General features: G+C 37.9%; 1 protein-coding gene across 5 annotated transcripts in view; it reads right to left on the bottom strand.

Annotated features, from left to right (window-relative positions):
• Positions 1-19,030, bottom strand: part of IQCM (IQ motif containing M) — a 417,125-nt gene that overhangs the window by 334,266 nt on the left and 63,829 nt on the right. For all 5 annotated transcript variants that reach the window (XM_070257817.1, XM_070257806.1, XM_070257801.1 and 2 more), the window contains one exon: positions 6,668-6,754. In XM_070257817.1, coding sequence (XP_070113918.1) covers positions 6,668-6,704 — 37 coding nt within the window. In that variant the 5' untranslated portion in view covers positions 6,705-6,754. The remainder of the gene's footprint in view (positions 1-6,667; positions 6,755-19,030) is intronic.

The following is a 19,030-nucleotide window of genomic DNA, read 5'->3' as shown; positions in this document are numbered from 1 at the left end:
TCCACCCTCATGACTTAGTCACCTCCTAAAGGCCCCACCTCCTAACACCATCACCTTTGGGGTTAGGATTTCAACATATGAATTTTGGGGGAACACAAATATTCAGACCATAGCAAATACCACCACATACCCAACAGATTGCCTAAAATTAAAAAGACTGGTAACAACCAATGTTGGTGAGGTCATGAAACTGCAGAAACCTTCATATGTTGTTGATGAAAATGTAAAATAGGATTATCAGTTTGGAAAAGATATGGCAATTTCTTACAAAACTTAATATACACTTATCCCGTGACCCAGCAATTCCACTTCTAGGTATTTACCAAAGAGAATGAAACATATATTCACAAAAGACTTATACAAAAATGTTCATAGCAGTTTTAACCACAATAGTTCCAAACCAGAAACAGCACAGATGTATATTAACAAGAGAATAGTAAACAAACTGTGGTATACTCATACAATGAAATACAATTCACCAAGAAAAAAGAATCAAAATACTGGCACACACAACAACATGGATGATTCTCAAAAACTTTATGCCAAGTAAGCATGCTTACACAAAAAAGCACATACTGTGTGGTTCCACTTACATGAATTTCTAGCACAAACAAAGCTAACATATGGGAGAAAAAGAAAAACAGAACAGTGATTCTTTTGGTAGGGAGTGGCATAAATTGACTGAGAAGGGACACGAAGGAAATTTTTGGAGTGATGGTAATGTTCTGTATCTTGATACACAGTGGGTTACCCAAGCATATGTGATTATCATAACTCAGTGAATATACACCTAAGATTTCTGCATTTCATGGTAGTACGCTTTACACCAAAGGAAGAAAAACTATAAACAAATATTGAATTCTGACTAATGAATGCATGTTGATTGATGGATGGACATGTGATAAATCAAATACAGTAAAATATTAATGATAAGAAGTGGGAGGCGAGTCTATGCGAGTTAATTTAAAATTCCTTCAAGGTTGCCATATGTTTGAAAATTTCATAATAAAATATTGGGAGCAAACTCTCTCTTCATTCCTTCACAAAACTTCTCCTTGCTTTTTCCCATGTGGACTCATGGGCCACAAGCAACTCTTACTTTGGGGCAATGAAATGAAAGACAAGAATGACTGGACTCTAGCCTACCGTAAAAGTGCTAGGTTAGAAGAAGAAGAATCTACTAAGGTGTTCCACCACTGGCAATTGTAATTGTCACTCTGTAGTTATCTTAGAAAGAACAACATCTCCCCTTGCTCTCTAGCTCTGTCCTTCCTTCCACTCTTATCTATGGAAAATGCTAAGTTATTACCAAACTCAAATCTCTCAAATCTCCCTGTGCTCCCACATTGCCACTGTATTTCCCCTACATTCAGGGCTGTCTACATATTTCTAAGGATACTGATTGGTGCATTTTTTTTCTTTTTTCCAATAAAAAATAGTTGTCAAGACTTCATACATATACTTCTGGAGAAGTGTATATATTCTTTGTACAGATAGATCTCAAAGTCACACGTCAATGATAAAATCGTTCATATAAATTTCACCGTTCAAAGCCATAACATGTTCAGGAATTAAAATTGTCTGTTTCATCAAGTTTCAACTAAATCCTAAATCTACTTTGAGGAGGCTTCTACCCAGAGGAAAGGTAGTGAGCTGTTCTGAGGTGTGACTCCACAACTTGTCCTCTTTTTCCTCCTCTCATGACAATCTTTCTTCCCTTAGTCCCCTCCTTCTGACTAATCAAACCTCCCTTATTATTACTTATAATTACAATATTGCCTTGTGTCAGACATATGACAAAGAGTATAATTTATTAATATGTGAAACAATTAAATCACTGGTTTTTGGTGAAAATGTAGCTTTACACAAACCATCACATCTTCATTCCAAACAAGACCTTAGAGATGATCTAGTCTTTGTTTACAGGCTAAGCTCCAAGATGCAGAGGGCCTGAGTGCCCTCTAAAGTCAGTCATTCTGGGAGTCTGCACAGGCACTGGTCTCCTGAATTGGTCCCTGCTTTTTTCTATATATATCTGCTGCTTTTCTTGATGCCATGAATACCTTGTGAGTCCCAGACACTCCTCTGAGGTTTTCCTGGTCACTCTAGTGAAATATTCGAATTTCATCAACACTTTCTGCTACAAACTGAATATATGTGTCCCCTCCAAGATTCATTTGTTGAAACCCAACGCCCAGTGTGATGGTATTGGGAGGTGGGCCCTATGGAAGGTGATTAGGTCATGAGAGTGGCACCCTCGTGATTGAGATTAGTGCCCTTATAAAAAGGACCCCAGAAAGCTGGGTAGCCTCTTCCACCATGTGAGCCTACAGTGAGAAGACGTCCACCAGTGAGGAAGCGGGCCCTCACCAGACACCAAATCTGCCAGTACCATGATCTAGGGCTTCCCAGGCTCCAGAACTGTAAGGATTAAATTTCTGTTGTTTATAAGCCACCCATGTTATGATATTTTGTTATAGCAGCCTGAACGGACTAGAACACTTTCATTTCAAGACAGCAATTCTGCAACTTTATTGTAATTTAATGTACTGATAGAGCTGTTCTGATTTTCCCCTTCATAACTAAAAATTAGCCTTTGACAGAGGAGTTAAATTCGCAAAGTAGCATTTTCTTCCTACCTGGGCTCCTTGTTGACCAGTATGTCTGATTTTCCCCATCCCCAAGAGCCATCTGCTGCCTGTGAACTGTGGAGGAGCTTATGTCCACTCTGGCACCCCTAATGGCCTTCGGGGAGCTGGCAAGTACAGTAGGTTTTGACTTACCAAGGTACTGCCACAGTGAGCCCACACAGTCAAGCCATGAGATTCTTGAACAGAGCAAAGCCTTGGGATTGTTATTAAAGGGGCAGAGAAAGGCAGCCATCACCAGAAGAGAACAATTTTGCACAGATTCTGAAATGGCTCCACTGAAGGCATGTCAACACATCAACTCCAAGTCTGAAATCCTGAACCCTCATTGTCATTTAAGATGCTGAGGCAGCTGTTCTGATGTTCTCCTGGAACTAAAAATTAGTCTTTGAACCAAAGAGTTAAATTCTCAAAGTAGCACAAGATGACTCATATCTCAATGCCTTAGAAAAGGCAAAGCTAGAGCGTGTTTCTTATTTTTATAATTTCCAAGGATATGTATATATTCAACAAACTCAGTCTAAAATTATAAGAAATTAAACAACTTTGACGTTAAGAATCCATCCAGTTAATAATCTTTGAGGCTTCTGTTTCTTTGTTCACAATGGGGTAAGTACATAAGCATCAGCTTTTATACATCCAAGTGCACATTATAAATTCAATTATTAAGAGGAAGTTGTCAAGGTCTGCTCCTTCTCTGTTAAAAAAAACTTATAATTAAGGCTTTGTTTATTTGCAAATACATACCCATAGCTCTCATTCCTGAGTCATAGTCTTTGGTCTTGAATTCCTGAACCTTATTTTATTGTCTAAAGCCTTAGTTTTCTCATTTGTAAAATGAGGATAGTAATAATAATATATCTCACACAGAGTTGTTGTGAGGATTCAGTTGGACTTGGCCACAAAGCACTGAGCATAGCGCCTGGCACATAATAAGCCTTCCATAAATGTGAGCAATTATTATTACTGTAGTTATTATTATTATTGGGCTAAATTATTCCCCAAGAGTGTGTATATAATTAATTTCATTAGTCAATCCTCATTTTTTCAATAGCACAAAGATAAATTTCAACTTTCTAAATTAGTTTGAATGAATCTGGTCTTATTATAGTTCTTTTTATCCAAAACTAATTAATTAATACATTTGCAAATAATAAAATCTCTTCATATTTTGGATTCTCCAAGTTACTAAATCCCCGAAAAGCAATAAAAAAAACATTATAAGCAATAACAAATTTTTTATGGTAAAGTTCATGAAGAGGTTGAAATAGTCGTATTAAACTTATCTAAAACATGAGTGCAAATACTAACATTTCCCTGGGGAAAGGAAATGAATCTCTAATGCCAAATGATTTCGCTAGCCTAAAGTATTTTCTTACATTTATTTTATATATTTTTTAAAAACTCAGTCTTCACATATCACCAGTTTAATGCTATTATGATTGATTTCTCTTAATGCTTTATAGGGTCTGTATAATTGCTCTAGTAAACCTCCGAAGTGAAGAAACCAGAAGACAGGAACTGTGACACATCACCAGCCATTGGCCTTCTCTTGATTGTAATCACTGAGCAAATCTTTTCTGTGTCCAAAAAGATGCAGGGACTAACAAATGTTTTTTATAACCATAACAAAAATAACTGGCCTTACTCGGAGGGTTTCCATCCTTCCTGTAACAGGCTGCATTCTTCAGAGACTTCACAAAAATTTACTAAGATATCCTGAACAAAGATGTACAGCCACCTGGCTAAGGCCTTCCTTGCCTATATAGTCGAAGTTTAGGCACCTAACTGTGTATTTGATTTCAGAGGTGTTAGGGAAGCCTTACCTCAGTCTCAATGAGACTCAGTTCAGCATATGTTCGTTAAGCACCTACTAAGTCCCAGATTGCTATTTTGGTGCTAAATGTGCTGAAATAAATAAGACACTCTGTATCCCTGCCTTCCAGGTGGTTAGAGCCTAATACCAGAAAAAAATTGTCAATAAATGCCACATCATTCAGTGAGATACGTGCTGTGGTAGAGGCCAACATAAATCACCAACACCCCCTACTGCCAGCTCACTAATGTATGAATTTCCCTTTAAAGATAGAGGACTTAACACTGTATTATTAGAGATAAGATTTGAAACAGAAATATCCCAAGAGAAATAACACAGTGAATCAAATCCAGACTATGGCAGTGGTTTTAAAATTGTGCTTCATCAATTTCACGTGCCTTGGGGGTTCTTTCTTCTTTCAATCAGAGCAACTCAGACCTTATCTGTTTTACATACTTCAGCTCTTCCTAAGTTTTATTTTGTAGGAAAAAATTCCTTGGCTCAAAATAACAAACACACACCAGACAAGTAAAAAATAAAGATTTGAATATTAGTGCATGTGCAGAAAGATCTTTTCAAAGCAAGTTCAGATGAAGGGAAGGGTTAGGAGAGGGGAAAAGCCTAGAGAGGAGAAGCAGGAGAGGGAAGCTGGGACTAAGATCACTTGATTAGTTCTAGGGCAAATTGCTGTGAATGCTAGAAAGTGAATAGAAGTTCTTTAAAGGGAAACCTCAAATAAAATAGTTTACATTCAATTCCATTACATATAAGTGAAGAAAACATAATTTATTTCTAATTTCTTTTCAAAAAGAATTTAAAAACCAAGTAAAACCCAAATTTCAAGTGGCACATGCTATCATCTCCTAAAACCTATATTCAACAATTTTTTTCCAACACACATCCTGCATTAAGACCCAACTCTTCAGTTCCAACTTAAAAGCATTCTGTTGAGTTTTCTCTTATAGACACACTTTTCCTCACTTCCCTCCTTTCTTTATCCCTCCTTTAGCAAAGTGTCTTACCCTCTTTGCCAACAACAAATGACTAATAGGTTTCCTACATCCTTCAGGAAGATTTTACAATGTACTCTCCAACAAAAAAATCTCTCTACATTAATATTTCTCAGAGTAGGTTAGGTTGCCAAGGAGATATAGGGGAATTCCAAGTTCATAGTATCAAGACTCGAATATAATTTAAGTAATTGTGGACACAACCCAAAGGCAAAAAACTAGAGAACATTCTTCCTCCTCCACTTCCTGGATCTTCCTCCCTTTCTGCCCTTTCCATCTTGAAAAACGTGCTGTATTATCCAAATAGAAAAACAGTTAAAGTGATCCACACAGTGCGCTAGTTTTAGCCCAGGACAAAAGCCAGCTGGCCTATCATTTACTACCTTGGGTCACAAGAGCCAAGGGTGTGTAGCAGAACTGGAAATCTTAATAATCCCAGCTCTATACGCAGCACTATATTATACTACCTAAACCTAAATTTAAGATTATTTGTAGTGTTGCCAAATGCAGATCAGCTCTAAGAGAAATATAATGTGAGCTGCATATTTAATTCAAAATTTTCTAGTAGTCACACTTCTGAAAGTGAAAGAGGTGAAATTAATTTTAATAACACAATAATTAATTACTATAGAATATTTTATTTAAACAAAAATATATCCAAATATTATCAGTTCAACATTAATCGATATTAAAAATTAATGAAATACTTTATATTCTTTTTTGTTCTGTCTTCAAAATCCTGTATGTATTTTGCATCTCAATTCAGATGCTACATTTTTATCAGAAATACTTGATCTGTATTTAGATTTTGCAAAATGTCTGCTTGAAAAAGTAGATTCACATACCCAAGTTGCTCCAAACATGCTTAAAAGTTTTCCAATAACTGAATTATCAGCTCTTATATTGAAATTAAAATTAAATATTCAGTTCTTTAGTTTCCCTAGCCACATTTCGAGCACTGAATAGCCATACGTGGTTAGTGGATACCATATTGAATAGCACACTAAGTTAAAAGTTGCCATAGATCTCTCCAAAGTTGGTTATATTAAAATAAAGGGAATGAGATGAATTCTTACAAGGTATGCCAATAAATTTAGCACTCTGAGGGTTAATAATTAATAGAAAAGTTTCCTTAAAGCTGTTGGAGTGTCCTGTATTGTGCATTGAGTTATTACATAAGTGTAGATACTCACATTCTGCTTTACCAGGCAGAGCCCCTGCAGCAGCCATGATGGGCAGTTAAGGTGATCTTCCTTTTTTGAAGATTGGACTCCAAGTCACTAAACACAATCACATTAAGTAAATGGTGATGATGAATATTTATTTTCAGCTATTTCTTTCACTCACTCATGAAGAAACCAGATGAATGATCAACACTTTTATACATCACTCCTCTGGCTCTAAAAGCTTCACTGCCTTCCCCTCCAAAACACAAGAATAACAATAGCTAGCAATGAGGAGGGCTCTGTGGTTTATCAAGTGCTTGTATACATATTACCTTACCAGTTCCAAAAAACCTGATAGAAACTATTGTCCTACCTTTGGCAGATGTGGAAACTGGAGCTCAGAGAAGTGAAATAACTTATTAATGTAAGCAGTTATTTAGTGGAATGTACAGAATTCAGATCCAGATCTTTGGGCCCAAGTCTCTATGCAGGCCCTTCTGATTTCTCACTATTTTCCAACTAATATCCAATTAATACCTGGCACATGGCTTACACACTCTTGCCTTGAGCTTACTCACTTGAGCTTAGGTTTATGCTCGTCTTCTACTCAGAATGCCCTGTTCTCACAACTATGTTTATTTATATCCTACCCATTCTTAAAGCATATGTTCAAATCCTACCTCCTTCATGATCACCCCCAGCCTCCAGTGATCTCCTCCTCCCTTTAACACAGTAGTTATGTTGTATATGCTCTCACTTGAAACTTATCATATGCTCTGTTTAAGTGGCTAAAAAGATAAAATAATAGATATAAATAGAAGTCCTATATTCCCAATTAGACTCTAAGTGCCTTGAAAACTAAACTATACTTTATACCATTGGTCTTCAACCCTGGATGGCTATTAGAATTGCCTGAAGAGGAAGGGGGTTAAAGTTTAGAGTGGTGTCCAGGCATTTGCATTTTTTAAACTTTCCCAAAAGATTTAAATGTTCAGTTGGAGGAGTGAACCCCTGCCTTACATTTCAACTTCCATGGTTCCCAGCTCAGTACATGGCATTCTGGAAGTGCTCAATGAAAGGCTGATTTATGGGTTGATTGAGCTAAGCCCTTCCTCCTACATTTGAAATTATCATTATCCAAAGGATTATCCAAAATGAATCAAATGTTGCCCCTACAGCCAGGGAATCAGTTACACCAATGTATACTACTGCATGTTTACACAGCTTTATAATTAGAAACAGGAATATTAAATGCTTTACAGAGCCCCAAGGAGCCTCTTGTACTAAAACTCTAAGTATAGTTGTTCAGTTAGCTGACTAGACTATCAAACTGTGATGAAGTATTCAAGACCTGCTTTAAACAATTTGAGGATTATTTGAGTAAATCCATAAGGCAGCTTTGCCCTATGGAAGTCATGACTCTGTAGCCACATGCTCTTAGATAAAAAGGGTACAACGCTTTTCCTCAGCTTCTACTCAGAGGGGGAAAAAAACACTATCGCAGTTGCAGTTTTAAAATAACAAATCTGGAACACCCAAAAAATGATTAATTCTCAAATTGTCAGCATTATACCATGAGCAAGAGCACAGAACATGTACCTCGTCTGCCTAGTTCTACAAATGAACTGGGATAAATTAAAACACTGTACCTCCCTTAGCAATTAACAATCAGAACTTATCTTCTGGTCTGGCTTATTTACTGTCTTCTTTCCATTTCAACATAAGAAGAAAATAAAGGTGTTTTGCGCTCTGTCATTTTCTTGTTTTAATCTCCATAAAAATGGACTCTTCTCTGGGGCGGTTGGCTCCTCCACCTTAATTCAGTGTGCCAGGAGTGTCAGCCTGCATTAAATTGGCTGGCAAGCAGGACATCCCACTGTCCTTTTATTGTGAAAAACTAGCCAAGCATCCTAAGGGGTGCTGGCATGGTAATGCCCCCACAAACCCGAGGTGCTAAGGGATGGCTCTGAGACAGGAGCAGGGGGTGGAAGAAGGCCCTGGAGGATGGGATTGCTTAAAGATGAGCACACTGACACAGCATAAGAGCAGATAAGGTTCCTCCCCAGCAGACAGTCAGGAGATGCTGAGTCCCTTCTCATGCACTGATCAATTAATAAGTGCATATCTAGTGTCTGAGTTGTGCAAGGGGCATGTGATCTATTCTGGAAGAAAAGGCAAAAGCGTTGCCAAATTTTTAAAATAAAATGCAAACAAGCGTATGCCAGATGTCACAAGAAAGTCTGCGAGCTTTGTGAAATAATATAAACCTATGAGTGCCATGAGTTCAAACGAAGATGAGATCACTCAGTGCTGAGAAAGCAACCTACAAATGGGTTCAAGAGAGACACAGCTACACCTGGAAGGGTGGGTGCAGGGGTAATAGCGAAATTTTGAATAACTGGTTCAGCACAGGCATCAAGTAGTTAGAACTGGATGCTGGCCAGCAAACCCCTATGGTACTGAATATCAGTCCCAAGTGGGTCAGAGTGGCTGACTTGAGAGGAACAGAGAAGGAAGCAGGTGAGGGAAACAGCACAAGCAAACACAAAGAGGTAAGAACACACGTGGTTTGGGGGACAGCAAGTAGTGACTCTGTCTGATTTAAGCAGAGGGTTGGATTTTATGCTGCTGAAATGGGCAACAAATCATTGAAAATTTTTGAACAGTGTACTGATTTAACCAGTGTTCTGGGATGTAACCTCCATAAAGGCAAGGACATTGTTTTCTTCCCTGCTATATTTCCAATGTCTTGAAGGGGATCTAGCATGTAGAAAGATTTCAGAAAATATTTGTAGAATGAGTAATTATGGCAACAGCATGCTAGACAGGGATGCCCCTCTAATGTCTCCTTGGGCATATTTGTGAAAAAGTTCTTTCACCCTTTCTCCTCCAGTAGATGCAACTTAAGGTTCTCCTTAATTGGGTTACAGGAACACTAAGGATTTCTATTTCCATTATATGGATAAGAGGCAAACAGAAGTGGAAACAGTATTTCTCTACCTTATCTCCTTAGCTTGTCCTTCCAAAGCAGACGACTGATAAGACTTTATCATGCCAGCCTGTATAATTAAGTAACCTGGTGGCAAAGAACTGCCCTATGGTTTTCAGTAGGACTCAGGGAAACAGGTCATAGTCAAGGGATCCAGAAAGGCAGTTTCAGCAGTTGATATGAGGTGAATGACAGCAAATCTTCATTTTCTACCTCAGATTTTCTCCTCACTGTCCCTTCACCTGAACCCTCCTAACCTTCAATCACATGTTCACTCCCTCCCCACTTCTCCACGTTCTAACTTGTACCTATATCCACACAGTTGTTCAAGCCATAAACCTTTGACTCCTCCTCTGTTTTTACCTACCACATTCAATCCATCAAGTCTTCTACATTTTAACTTCAAAATATATCTGCTTCTCCACATCTTCCCTTTCCCAGCCATAATTACCTCATTCCTGGAATGCTGAAATAGTCTCCTAACTGCTCTCTTGATTTCCACTCCTACCCTATTCCAATCCATTCTCCACATAGCAGAAGGAGTCATCTTCTTAAATGTGTATCAGATCATATCATTTCCTTTCCTTGACTTCTGACTGCCTTTAGAATAAAACCTAGCCTCTTGCCCTGGGCTCTTTCTCACACAACTGAGTAAATATAGATGAAAAGTATGGAACTGGCATCCACAGCTCCACTCAGAACTGAGCCAAGGGGCTTGCTTTGACTTCTCTTCACCTTACTTTTCTCATTTGCAAAATAAAATTGTTGGACAAGAAGACCTCAAAGACCCCATTAGTTTCTAAAATCTATTATCTCTTTGCTTTTGTATGCAATGCTAACTGGTCGCAAATCTCAAAAACTATCTTCCCTCCATGGTTAAGAGTTCTTGCCTCTCTCCTGTCCCTCTCCACTTTCTTCTGTTCTTTGGAACACAGGAGCAGTATATCCAGGAAAGTCAGCTAGGCTTGGTCTCTTCCAGTCAGGCCTCTGGCTGCAATCCACCTCATGTGCCTCTCAACCCTTGGCCACCAGGGCCTCCCTCTCAGGTTTTGTGCTTGTCACTGTTTCCATTCTCTGATAAGTGTGAGCCCTCCTCCACTTTTTCTCTTCCAAGTCAACAAAGGCCTTTAGGTCATTTTCCAGATTTGCTTCCTGACTGACTTCTTTTTTGCCAAATCTCCTTGTCCCTCTGACCAGAGACATCAGATATGCTGGCACCAAACAATAGGAATGAGAAAAGAGAAAGGAGAGCAGATAAAGAAAACAAAACAGAACAAGTCCTAACTAGGTCCAATATAACAGGGCCAATATTAGACATCTATAATGGGTAAAAAGGGATAACAAACGATAGGAGAATAGAAAATTTATAATTGCCTAATTAAAATTATGAACCAAATTAGAGAGTCATAAAGTGAGTTGGAAAGAAGGTACTCTATGAATTCATGACCATCAATATCAGGTAAGCTGAGATCCTGGGGTAACACGTGCAACAATGGCAAGCACGTGGAGTAACACTCCTTTCCCGATGCAGAAACCTCTCTCTGATTCTCTAATTAACTAGGGTTAATATTTCTCAGAGCTAGGAAGTGGGAAGGAAAAAGACATAATTGAATCATTAGGATATTGCTCCAGCTGACACAAACATCAGAGTTTCAGACCACTGTAGAGAGAGCAAACTTGGATTTCAGTCCTGATTTTGCCACTGCCAAAGTATGTGATCATGGCCAAATCACTTAACCTCACTGAATTCCACCTCCTTGTCTATAAGTCAAGATTTAAAACAGACACATAATTTTTAAAAGAGCGGCTTCAATCTATGTTTAAAGGGACTGTTTCTTAGAAGTCAATGAGGGCAATAGATGAAAGCCTGGCTGTTCTGATTGAAGAGGGTCTCAGAGCCTGTCCCTGTACCACCCCATCACTCCCACCCATTCCAACCCCAATGCTACAGGATTAGAGAAGCTTAGCTGATGGTTTCATAGGTATCTTCTGAATGTAAGATTCGATTATTGCATAAAATAGATGTTCTATTTCCTTGTGGGCTTGCATGGTCACTGACACTAATTAAGAGATCCCAAATATTGCTGGTTTTACATAAAAATATTTAACTTTTTAAATCACAAAAGAAAGCTATGAATTTCATTTAATAGCTATTAATTTCAGTTCTTAAGTCATTAAAAAGGGATGTCAAACTGACAAGACGCTAACATTGTACTTTAAAATTCTTTCAAATACTCTTTTTAGCTAAAATATACTAATTTTTCACTTTTGCCTCAATGTGTAAAAGAAAACTAGTCCTTCTGAGCCACAGTCAATAAGTTATGGTGTTTTCCTGTGACCTTATCTTAGGGTTTTGATTGTAAAGATGTATAAAGTAGGATTTGGCAATACATGAACATGTACATCAAAGGCCACTGAGAACCAAAGATTACCAACAGGAGATAATGGGCTGGAGTTGGCGAGATAAGACTATCATTCTACATAGTTTAAATGGAGTAATTTGGAGGAAAAAGGAAGCAATCCATGTCAGATAGAGCCATACTTAGAAGAGAAATCAATTACTGGAAGGAATTGAAATACTGAAATTTAGTCCCTGTATCTTCCAAAATTATAAGCACAAAGATAACGTATACAATATAAATAACTTTTACAAATCAATGAAAAAGACAGACAATCTAATATAAAACTAGGCAAATGATTGCAATAGACATTTTCCAAAGGGATTTCAAAATAGGACACCAGCATGTGAAAAAATGCTCAAAACTTATTGGTCTTCAAGGGAATACAAAGTTAACCACAAGTACCACACATCCAAACAAAAGGCTTCAACAAAATACTAAGTGTTGACAAGGATCTAAAGCTACTGGAATATTCATATACTGCCTGTCAGAGTATAAATTGGTAATCTTTGGAAAACTATTTGGCAGTTATCTTCAAAACCTAAATCTATACCTAACTATGACCTAGCTTCACCATCCCAACAGAAACACTTTATAATGTGCACTGAAAGACACATGTAAGAATGATCATAGCAGCACTATTCTATAACTGCTAAAAACTGGAGGCCACCCAAATGTCCACTTACAGTAGGAGAGATAAACAAATTGCAGTTTACTCACTCAATTGAATGTTTCACAGCAGTGAGAATGAACTGCTATACACAAAGACAGAACTGATTCTCACACACATCATCTTGAGAGAAAGAAGCCAGCATAAAGAGGACATACTATATGTTTTCATTAATACAAAGTTCAGAAACAGGCAAAACTTATTAATGGTACTAGAAAACAGGGTAATGGTGACCTTTGGGGAAAGGGTGAAGTGTCTGAGGGGGGCCCAAGGAAAGCCTCCAGGGCGCTGGCAATGCTCTATTTATCAGATGGTGGTTCTATAGGCATGCTCTCTTTGTGACTGTTCCTTGAGTTGTACACTTAGGGATTGTGCACTTTTCACATTATACATCAATTTAAATTTAGCTAAATTTTAATGTTTATTAGTTTTTCAAAGTAACCTATTAAAACTCTGAAAACACTACCCTTATCATTACAAGTAGTTTCATTTCTCCTCTTCTTACGCTTCCTCAAAAGAAATAAGAAACACAGAGCTTTGTTAAAAGCCAACATCTGTGCTAGACTGTAAGTCCCACTAGGGCAGGAATTCGTTTTTAACATTTCTTTTATGTCTTCCATAAGGCTGAGCGCATGGCTAGCCAAGCAATAAGTAGCCCCATAAAAAGCAGTTGATTTGAATTCTTCTAAGGAAGTTCTGAACTATTACAATCTGCTTAGTTTTCATACAGCTCTTAATATTTATTTAAAAATATCACTACTACTACATTTTCCATGATTATCATGATTTTTTGCAGTATGGCTCATGGGCTTTGCTTGTTTAATTTTATGCACCTAGTTATCTTGATAGAAAGACCATAATTATCTAAATGAGAAAAGGAGCTAATTGCTTTTGCCTAAAATGAATGATAATCACACATACACACGCATGCACACACACACACACACACACAAACTGGTTTCAGAAAAGCCCACTCTATTGCACATTTTTCTCACCTCAAATTCCCATTCAGTCTTTGAATTCAACCTTAAGATGATGACAGAAATGGCAGTGGTGGAGGTAATGGGGAGAACGAGGCTTATCTTGAATGAGATGTTAAAAATACTAGAAGTTATGCTGTATCATAAATTTTATTTGGGGTAACTTTTGGCTAGAACCATATCAGAACACATGTGTGCAGGACCAAAAATAGGTAATAGTGCCTTATTCTTAAACATGCTACCAGAAATGCTTTCAGAATATCTCATGAAGATTCCCATGACAATGCATGGTGTTACGCCTTCAATGATTATTGCGGCATGTTGTGACTCTTGTTTTTCTGTGATTTTTCACAGATTAAAACAGTACTGTCATAAAAGTACATTCTCTCGGCTATGAATCACACATGCCTTAAACAGAAGCCATTAACATTTTATAAATAACAATAAAGAGTCAAAACTTGATTTACAAAGCAGTTCCTGCTGAGATGTTTGGGACATTATATAAACAGTTAAAGACATCAACGAAAACATCATCAAGTTAATTACCACAAATTAAATAAAATAAATTAAAGGCCAAAACTGTTAAACTGTTACAATGGAATTTTACTGTGCTCGGAAATACTCACGTTAAAGAGCTAAATCCAGAAATTTGAGCAAAATCATGAAATATTGTAAATCCTGGCATCTATTTTCAGATTTATGAACCTGTAAAAGCTAGTTAATATTTATGGGCTATGAAATGGTTTCAGAGAGTTTATATTTAAGGGACAGTTTCAAATAATCAGTTTTAAAGATGGAAACAATCTTAGGAGTTGTCTTCTTGTTAGCCCCTCATTTTACAGGTGAGGAAACAGAACCACGGGGATGGACGTGATTTCTTCAACTCAACACTGGGGTTTGCAAATGAACGGGAACCAGAATTCAGGTCTCCTAACTCCTGACAAAGCACAATTTCCCTTGACAAAATTCCTTCCAGGAAATGGTATTTCCCCTCCATGAATTCTTTCATATCTTTACCTTCTACTTCCTCTCTGAATCAGTCTCTTTTTTTCTACTTTGTTCTAATCAAGACAATGTAACATCATGGTGAAGAGCAAAGACTTTAGGTTCTAGCGGGCCTGGGTTCAAGCTCAGGCTTCACCACTTCCGATTCATAGACCTTAGGCCTCAGGAGACCAATTCATCCCAGCTTGCCTGGGACTTTCTTGGTTTTAAAAACTGAGAGTCCTGAGCCCTGGCAGTCACCTTGATCTCAAACAAATTAGGTCAGCTATTTACTTAACTCTCTAAGCTTGAGCCCTTTTATCTGTAAAATATGGATAATAACAATCCTTACACCTCATGGTGCTTCTGCAGGACCAAGTGAATGAATGTGTGAAAACATTTAGCATAGTACCTAAGCCTGGCCCGCATTAAGCAATCATTGTCATATCCGTCACTTGTTCTTGGGTCGTCTCTTTCCATGTTGGAGATGTGGATTTGAAAGTCATTTAAAACAGGTGATATGTAAAGTTGAGAGAGAGAATGAGTTTTCTGAGAAACAGGTCAAGCAGCAGACTTGTGGAGGGTGGGAATAGTATAGAAAGAAAGAGAACACAAAGAAGGAAGGAGAGTGCCTCAAGGCCATACTGATCAACACAATCAAAAAAGAAATGAGGAAATTCCAGGGCCATGGCATGCGTGAAACGGCTTAGTAATAAATTCTACCCTTGAGTCTATAAATATATGTGGATTCTATAAAGAATTTTTTTAAAAAGTAAGAAAGAGGAAGTGAAGGTCAGGGATAAATAGGTATAATTCTATCTAGTATGTGGGATAACTTTAGAAACATGAAGAATCGCCAAAAGAGCCAAAATGTCCACAATTACCACATCATTGATGCATACAGTACCATATCTAGCATTTATATTTTTCTAGAAAAAATCTCTGAGAGGGGGCCAACCTGGAAGCACAGCAATTAAGTTTGTGCACTCCACTTCCACGGTCCAGGGTTCACTGGTTCAGATCCCAGGTGTGCATCACACACTGCTTATCAAGCCATGCTGTGGCAAGTGTACCATATATAAAATAGAGGAAGATTGGCACAGATGTTAGCTCAGGGCCAATCTTCCTCAGCAAAAAGAGGAGAATTGGCTGTGGATATTAGCTCAGAGCTAATCTTCCTCAAAAAAAAAAAATCTCTGAGAGGAATAACACATTGAACAACAAACATCAAAGCACCTATCTTTTTCTCACCAATATCTGGTTGAAAGCTTTTCCCTAAGGAATGAGACAGGCATAAATAAGGTAGGGATGTACTTTCAGTCATCTTCAAGAACCAGAAGTAGAAAATAAATGCAGAGTGGTGATGGAACTGAAGCTGTGGATGCTGTCCCAGCTCCTAGATGCAGGCAGAGACAACCTGGAGTTCAGCTCCAATGGGATACCCAGAATTCAGCACAATTCCAAAGTGAGGTAGCAGATGAGGGCCAGGCCCTGCTAAAAACCATTGACTTAGAAGAGGCAGAAAATACAACTTCCAACTGTTGCATGGGGCAAGTGCTTATCAAAAGCTCTATTCTCTTAGGGAGGCAGAAGATACACACATGTCTCACCACCAAGACCTAGCAACACCAGTCATTGGCTCAGAGACAGGATTTAAAATATCATCAATATCACAGGAGCAGGAGCCCCAAGGAACCAATATAAGACCTAGTTCTGGAAGGGGAAACACAGTGGCAACTACAAAACTGTGAGTCAGAAAGTGGTTAGTGTGGAAGTAAATAAACATAAAATATAATAAAACTTCTTATTCCACATAAGCCTGAAAATTATTATAAAACAATCTCAAAATTATAAAACATATGTCCAAAATTAACACTAGGAAAGACAGCCAATAAAATTAACAATTGGAATAGCAATCCACTCCATAAAAAATGAAAACAATAAGAGAATATGAAAAGGAATTTAAAATAAGTAGGTTAAGACTCTACCAAGAGACAGAGGAGGAAATAATATTCCTAAAAAAAGATATGAAAATATGAAACAAAGCAGCCAGAAATAAAATTGTGATAGAAAAAGAACCAATCAGAACTTCTGAAATAAAAATATATTGAGAGTTAGATCAAGATGGCAGATTAGAAAGATCCTTAGCTCACCTCCTCCCATGGACACACCAAAATTACAACTACATATAGAACACCTATCACTGAGAAAGACCTGGGGGGCTAGCAGAACAGATTTTCCACAACTAAAGATATAAAGAAAAAGCCACATCAAGATGGGTAGTATGCGTGGAGACATCCCAGCATGGAGACTCACAAGTGGGAAGGATATCACAACTGTGGAGATCTTCCCAAATGAGTAAGCAGCCCAAGCCCCACATTGGGCTCCTCAGCCCAGGAAACTTGCATCAGGCTTTGAAAAACAGTGGGTCTTAAGTACAGGAGAGCCAGAGAACCAGAGGAAAGCAAGACTCCACTCTTAAAAGGCACACACACAAACTCACTTGCCCCGAGTTCCAAAGCAGAAGCAGTAGTTTGAAAAGTGCCTGGGTTATATGTGAAGGAGATTCATTGACTAATTTTAGGGTGTGCCAGAGGGGCAGAAATCTGTTGGAACTTTCTTTGAGAACATAAGTGCTGGCAGATGCTTTTTCTTTTTTTTTGTACTTGGTCTACCTAGCTGGCCTGACCCTGACAGGCATCATCTCTGACATTCTCCATCTACCTTAGTAGCACCACTCACCCCACCCAGACATTATCCTATGGACATACTTTGGCAATGTCCCTACAAAGAGTCTCCTACCCTGCCCAACCCAGTGGGTGGCCCTAGCCGGCACCAGAGCCCCTCCAAAGCAACTACCACCCCAGGAGATAAGCCCTGCATATCAGCACTCCTGTATCAATCATGGCTCAAGCACAACAAGAGAGCACATGAAGCCTACACAGGGGACACACTTGGAACACCTGGCTCCTGTGACTAGGGGGGGATTACACCACCAGGCCCCACAAGGCCACCCCTTCAAGACCAGGAGATGTAGTTGATCTACCTGATATATAGGAACACAGAGATTAGGCAAAATGATGAGCTATAGGAACATATTCTAAACAAAATAATAAGACAAAACCTCAGATAAAGAACTAAACAAAACGGAGATAAGTAAAGTAACTGATAAAAATTCAAAGTAATGGTCATAAAGATGCACACCAAACTTGGAAAAAAAATGGATGAACACAGTAAGAACTTCAACAAAGAGATGCAAAATATAAAAAAGAACCAATCAGAGATGAAGAATACAATAACTGAAATGAAAATTACACCAGAGGGAAAGAACAGCAGATTAGATGACACAGAAAAAGGATCAGCAATCTGGAAGACAGGGTAATGAGATTACCCAACAGAAATAGCAAAAAGAAAAAAGAATTAAAAAAAAAAAAAGAACAGCTTAAGAGACCTCAGGGACAACATCAAGCAAACTAACATTGGCATTTAGGTGTCCCAGGAGGAGAAGAGAGAAAGAAAAAGACAGAAAACCAACTTGAAGAAATAACGGCTGGTGAAGGATATAGACATCAAATCCAGGAAGCACAGAGAGTCCCAAATAAGAGGAACCTAAAGAGACTAACATCAAGCAACATTATAATTAAAATGCCAAAAGTTAAAGCTACAGAGAGAATCTTAAAATCAGCAAGAGAAAAAACAACTAGTTATACACAAGTAAACCCTATAAGACTATCAGCTGATTTTTCAGCATAAACTTTACAGGACAGAAGAGAGGGGCACAACATAATCAAAGTACTGAAAGGAAAAAATATAAAGCCCAGATTACTCTACCTAGCAAGGTTATCATTCAGATTTGAAGGAGAGAGAATGAGTTTCCCAGACAAGCAAAAGCTAAAGAAGCTCATCACTACAGACTGGCCTTAAAAGAAATGTTAAAGGGACTTATTTAAACACAAAAGAAAAGCCAAACTAGAAATAAGAAAATTATGAAAGAAAAAAAATCTCACTAGTAATGGCAAACATACAGAAAAGGTAGTGGATCAACCAACTATATAGCTTGTTGAAGGTTATAAGACAAAGTAGTAAAATCCATCTATATCTACAATAATTAGTTAAGGGATACACAAAATAAAGATGTAAACTATGACATCAGAAACATTAAAAGTGAGGGGAAGTAAAAATGTAGTGCTTTTAGAACATGCTCAAACTTAAGCAAGCATCAACTTAAAACAGACTGCTATAAACACACGTTATTGTATCTGAACCTCATCGTAATCACAAAACAAAAACCTATAATAGACACACAAAGGAATAAAGGTAAGGAAATACAAACATAACACAAATGAAAGTTATCAAATCACAAGGGAA

The sequence above is a fragment of the Equus caballus genome, chromosome 2 (genome assembly GCF_041296265.1).
Source record: "Equus caballus isolate H_3958 breed thoroughbred chromosome 2, TB-T2T, whole genome shotgun sequence".
NCBI lineage: Eukaryota > Metazoa > Chordata > Mammalia > Perissodactyla > Equidae > Equus > Equus caballus.
Note: the sequence above shows the minus strand (reverse complement) of the source record. Positions and strands in the feature narration are given on the sequence as shown.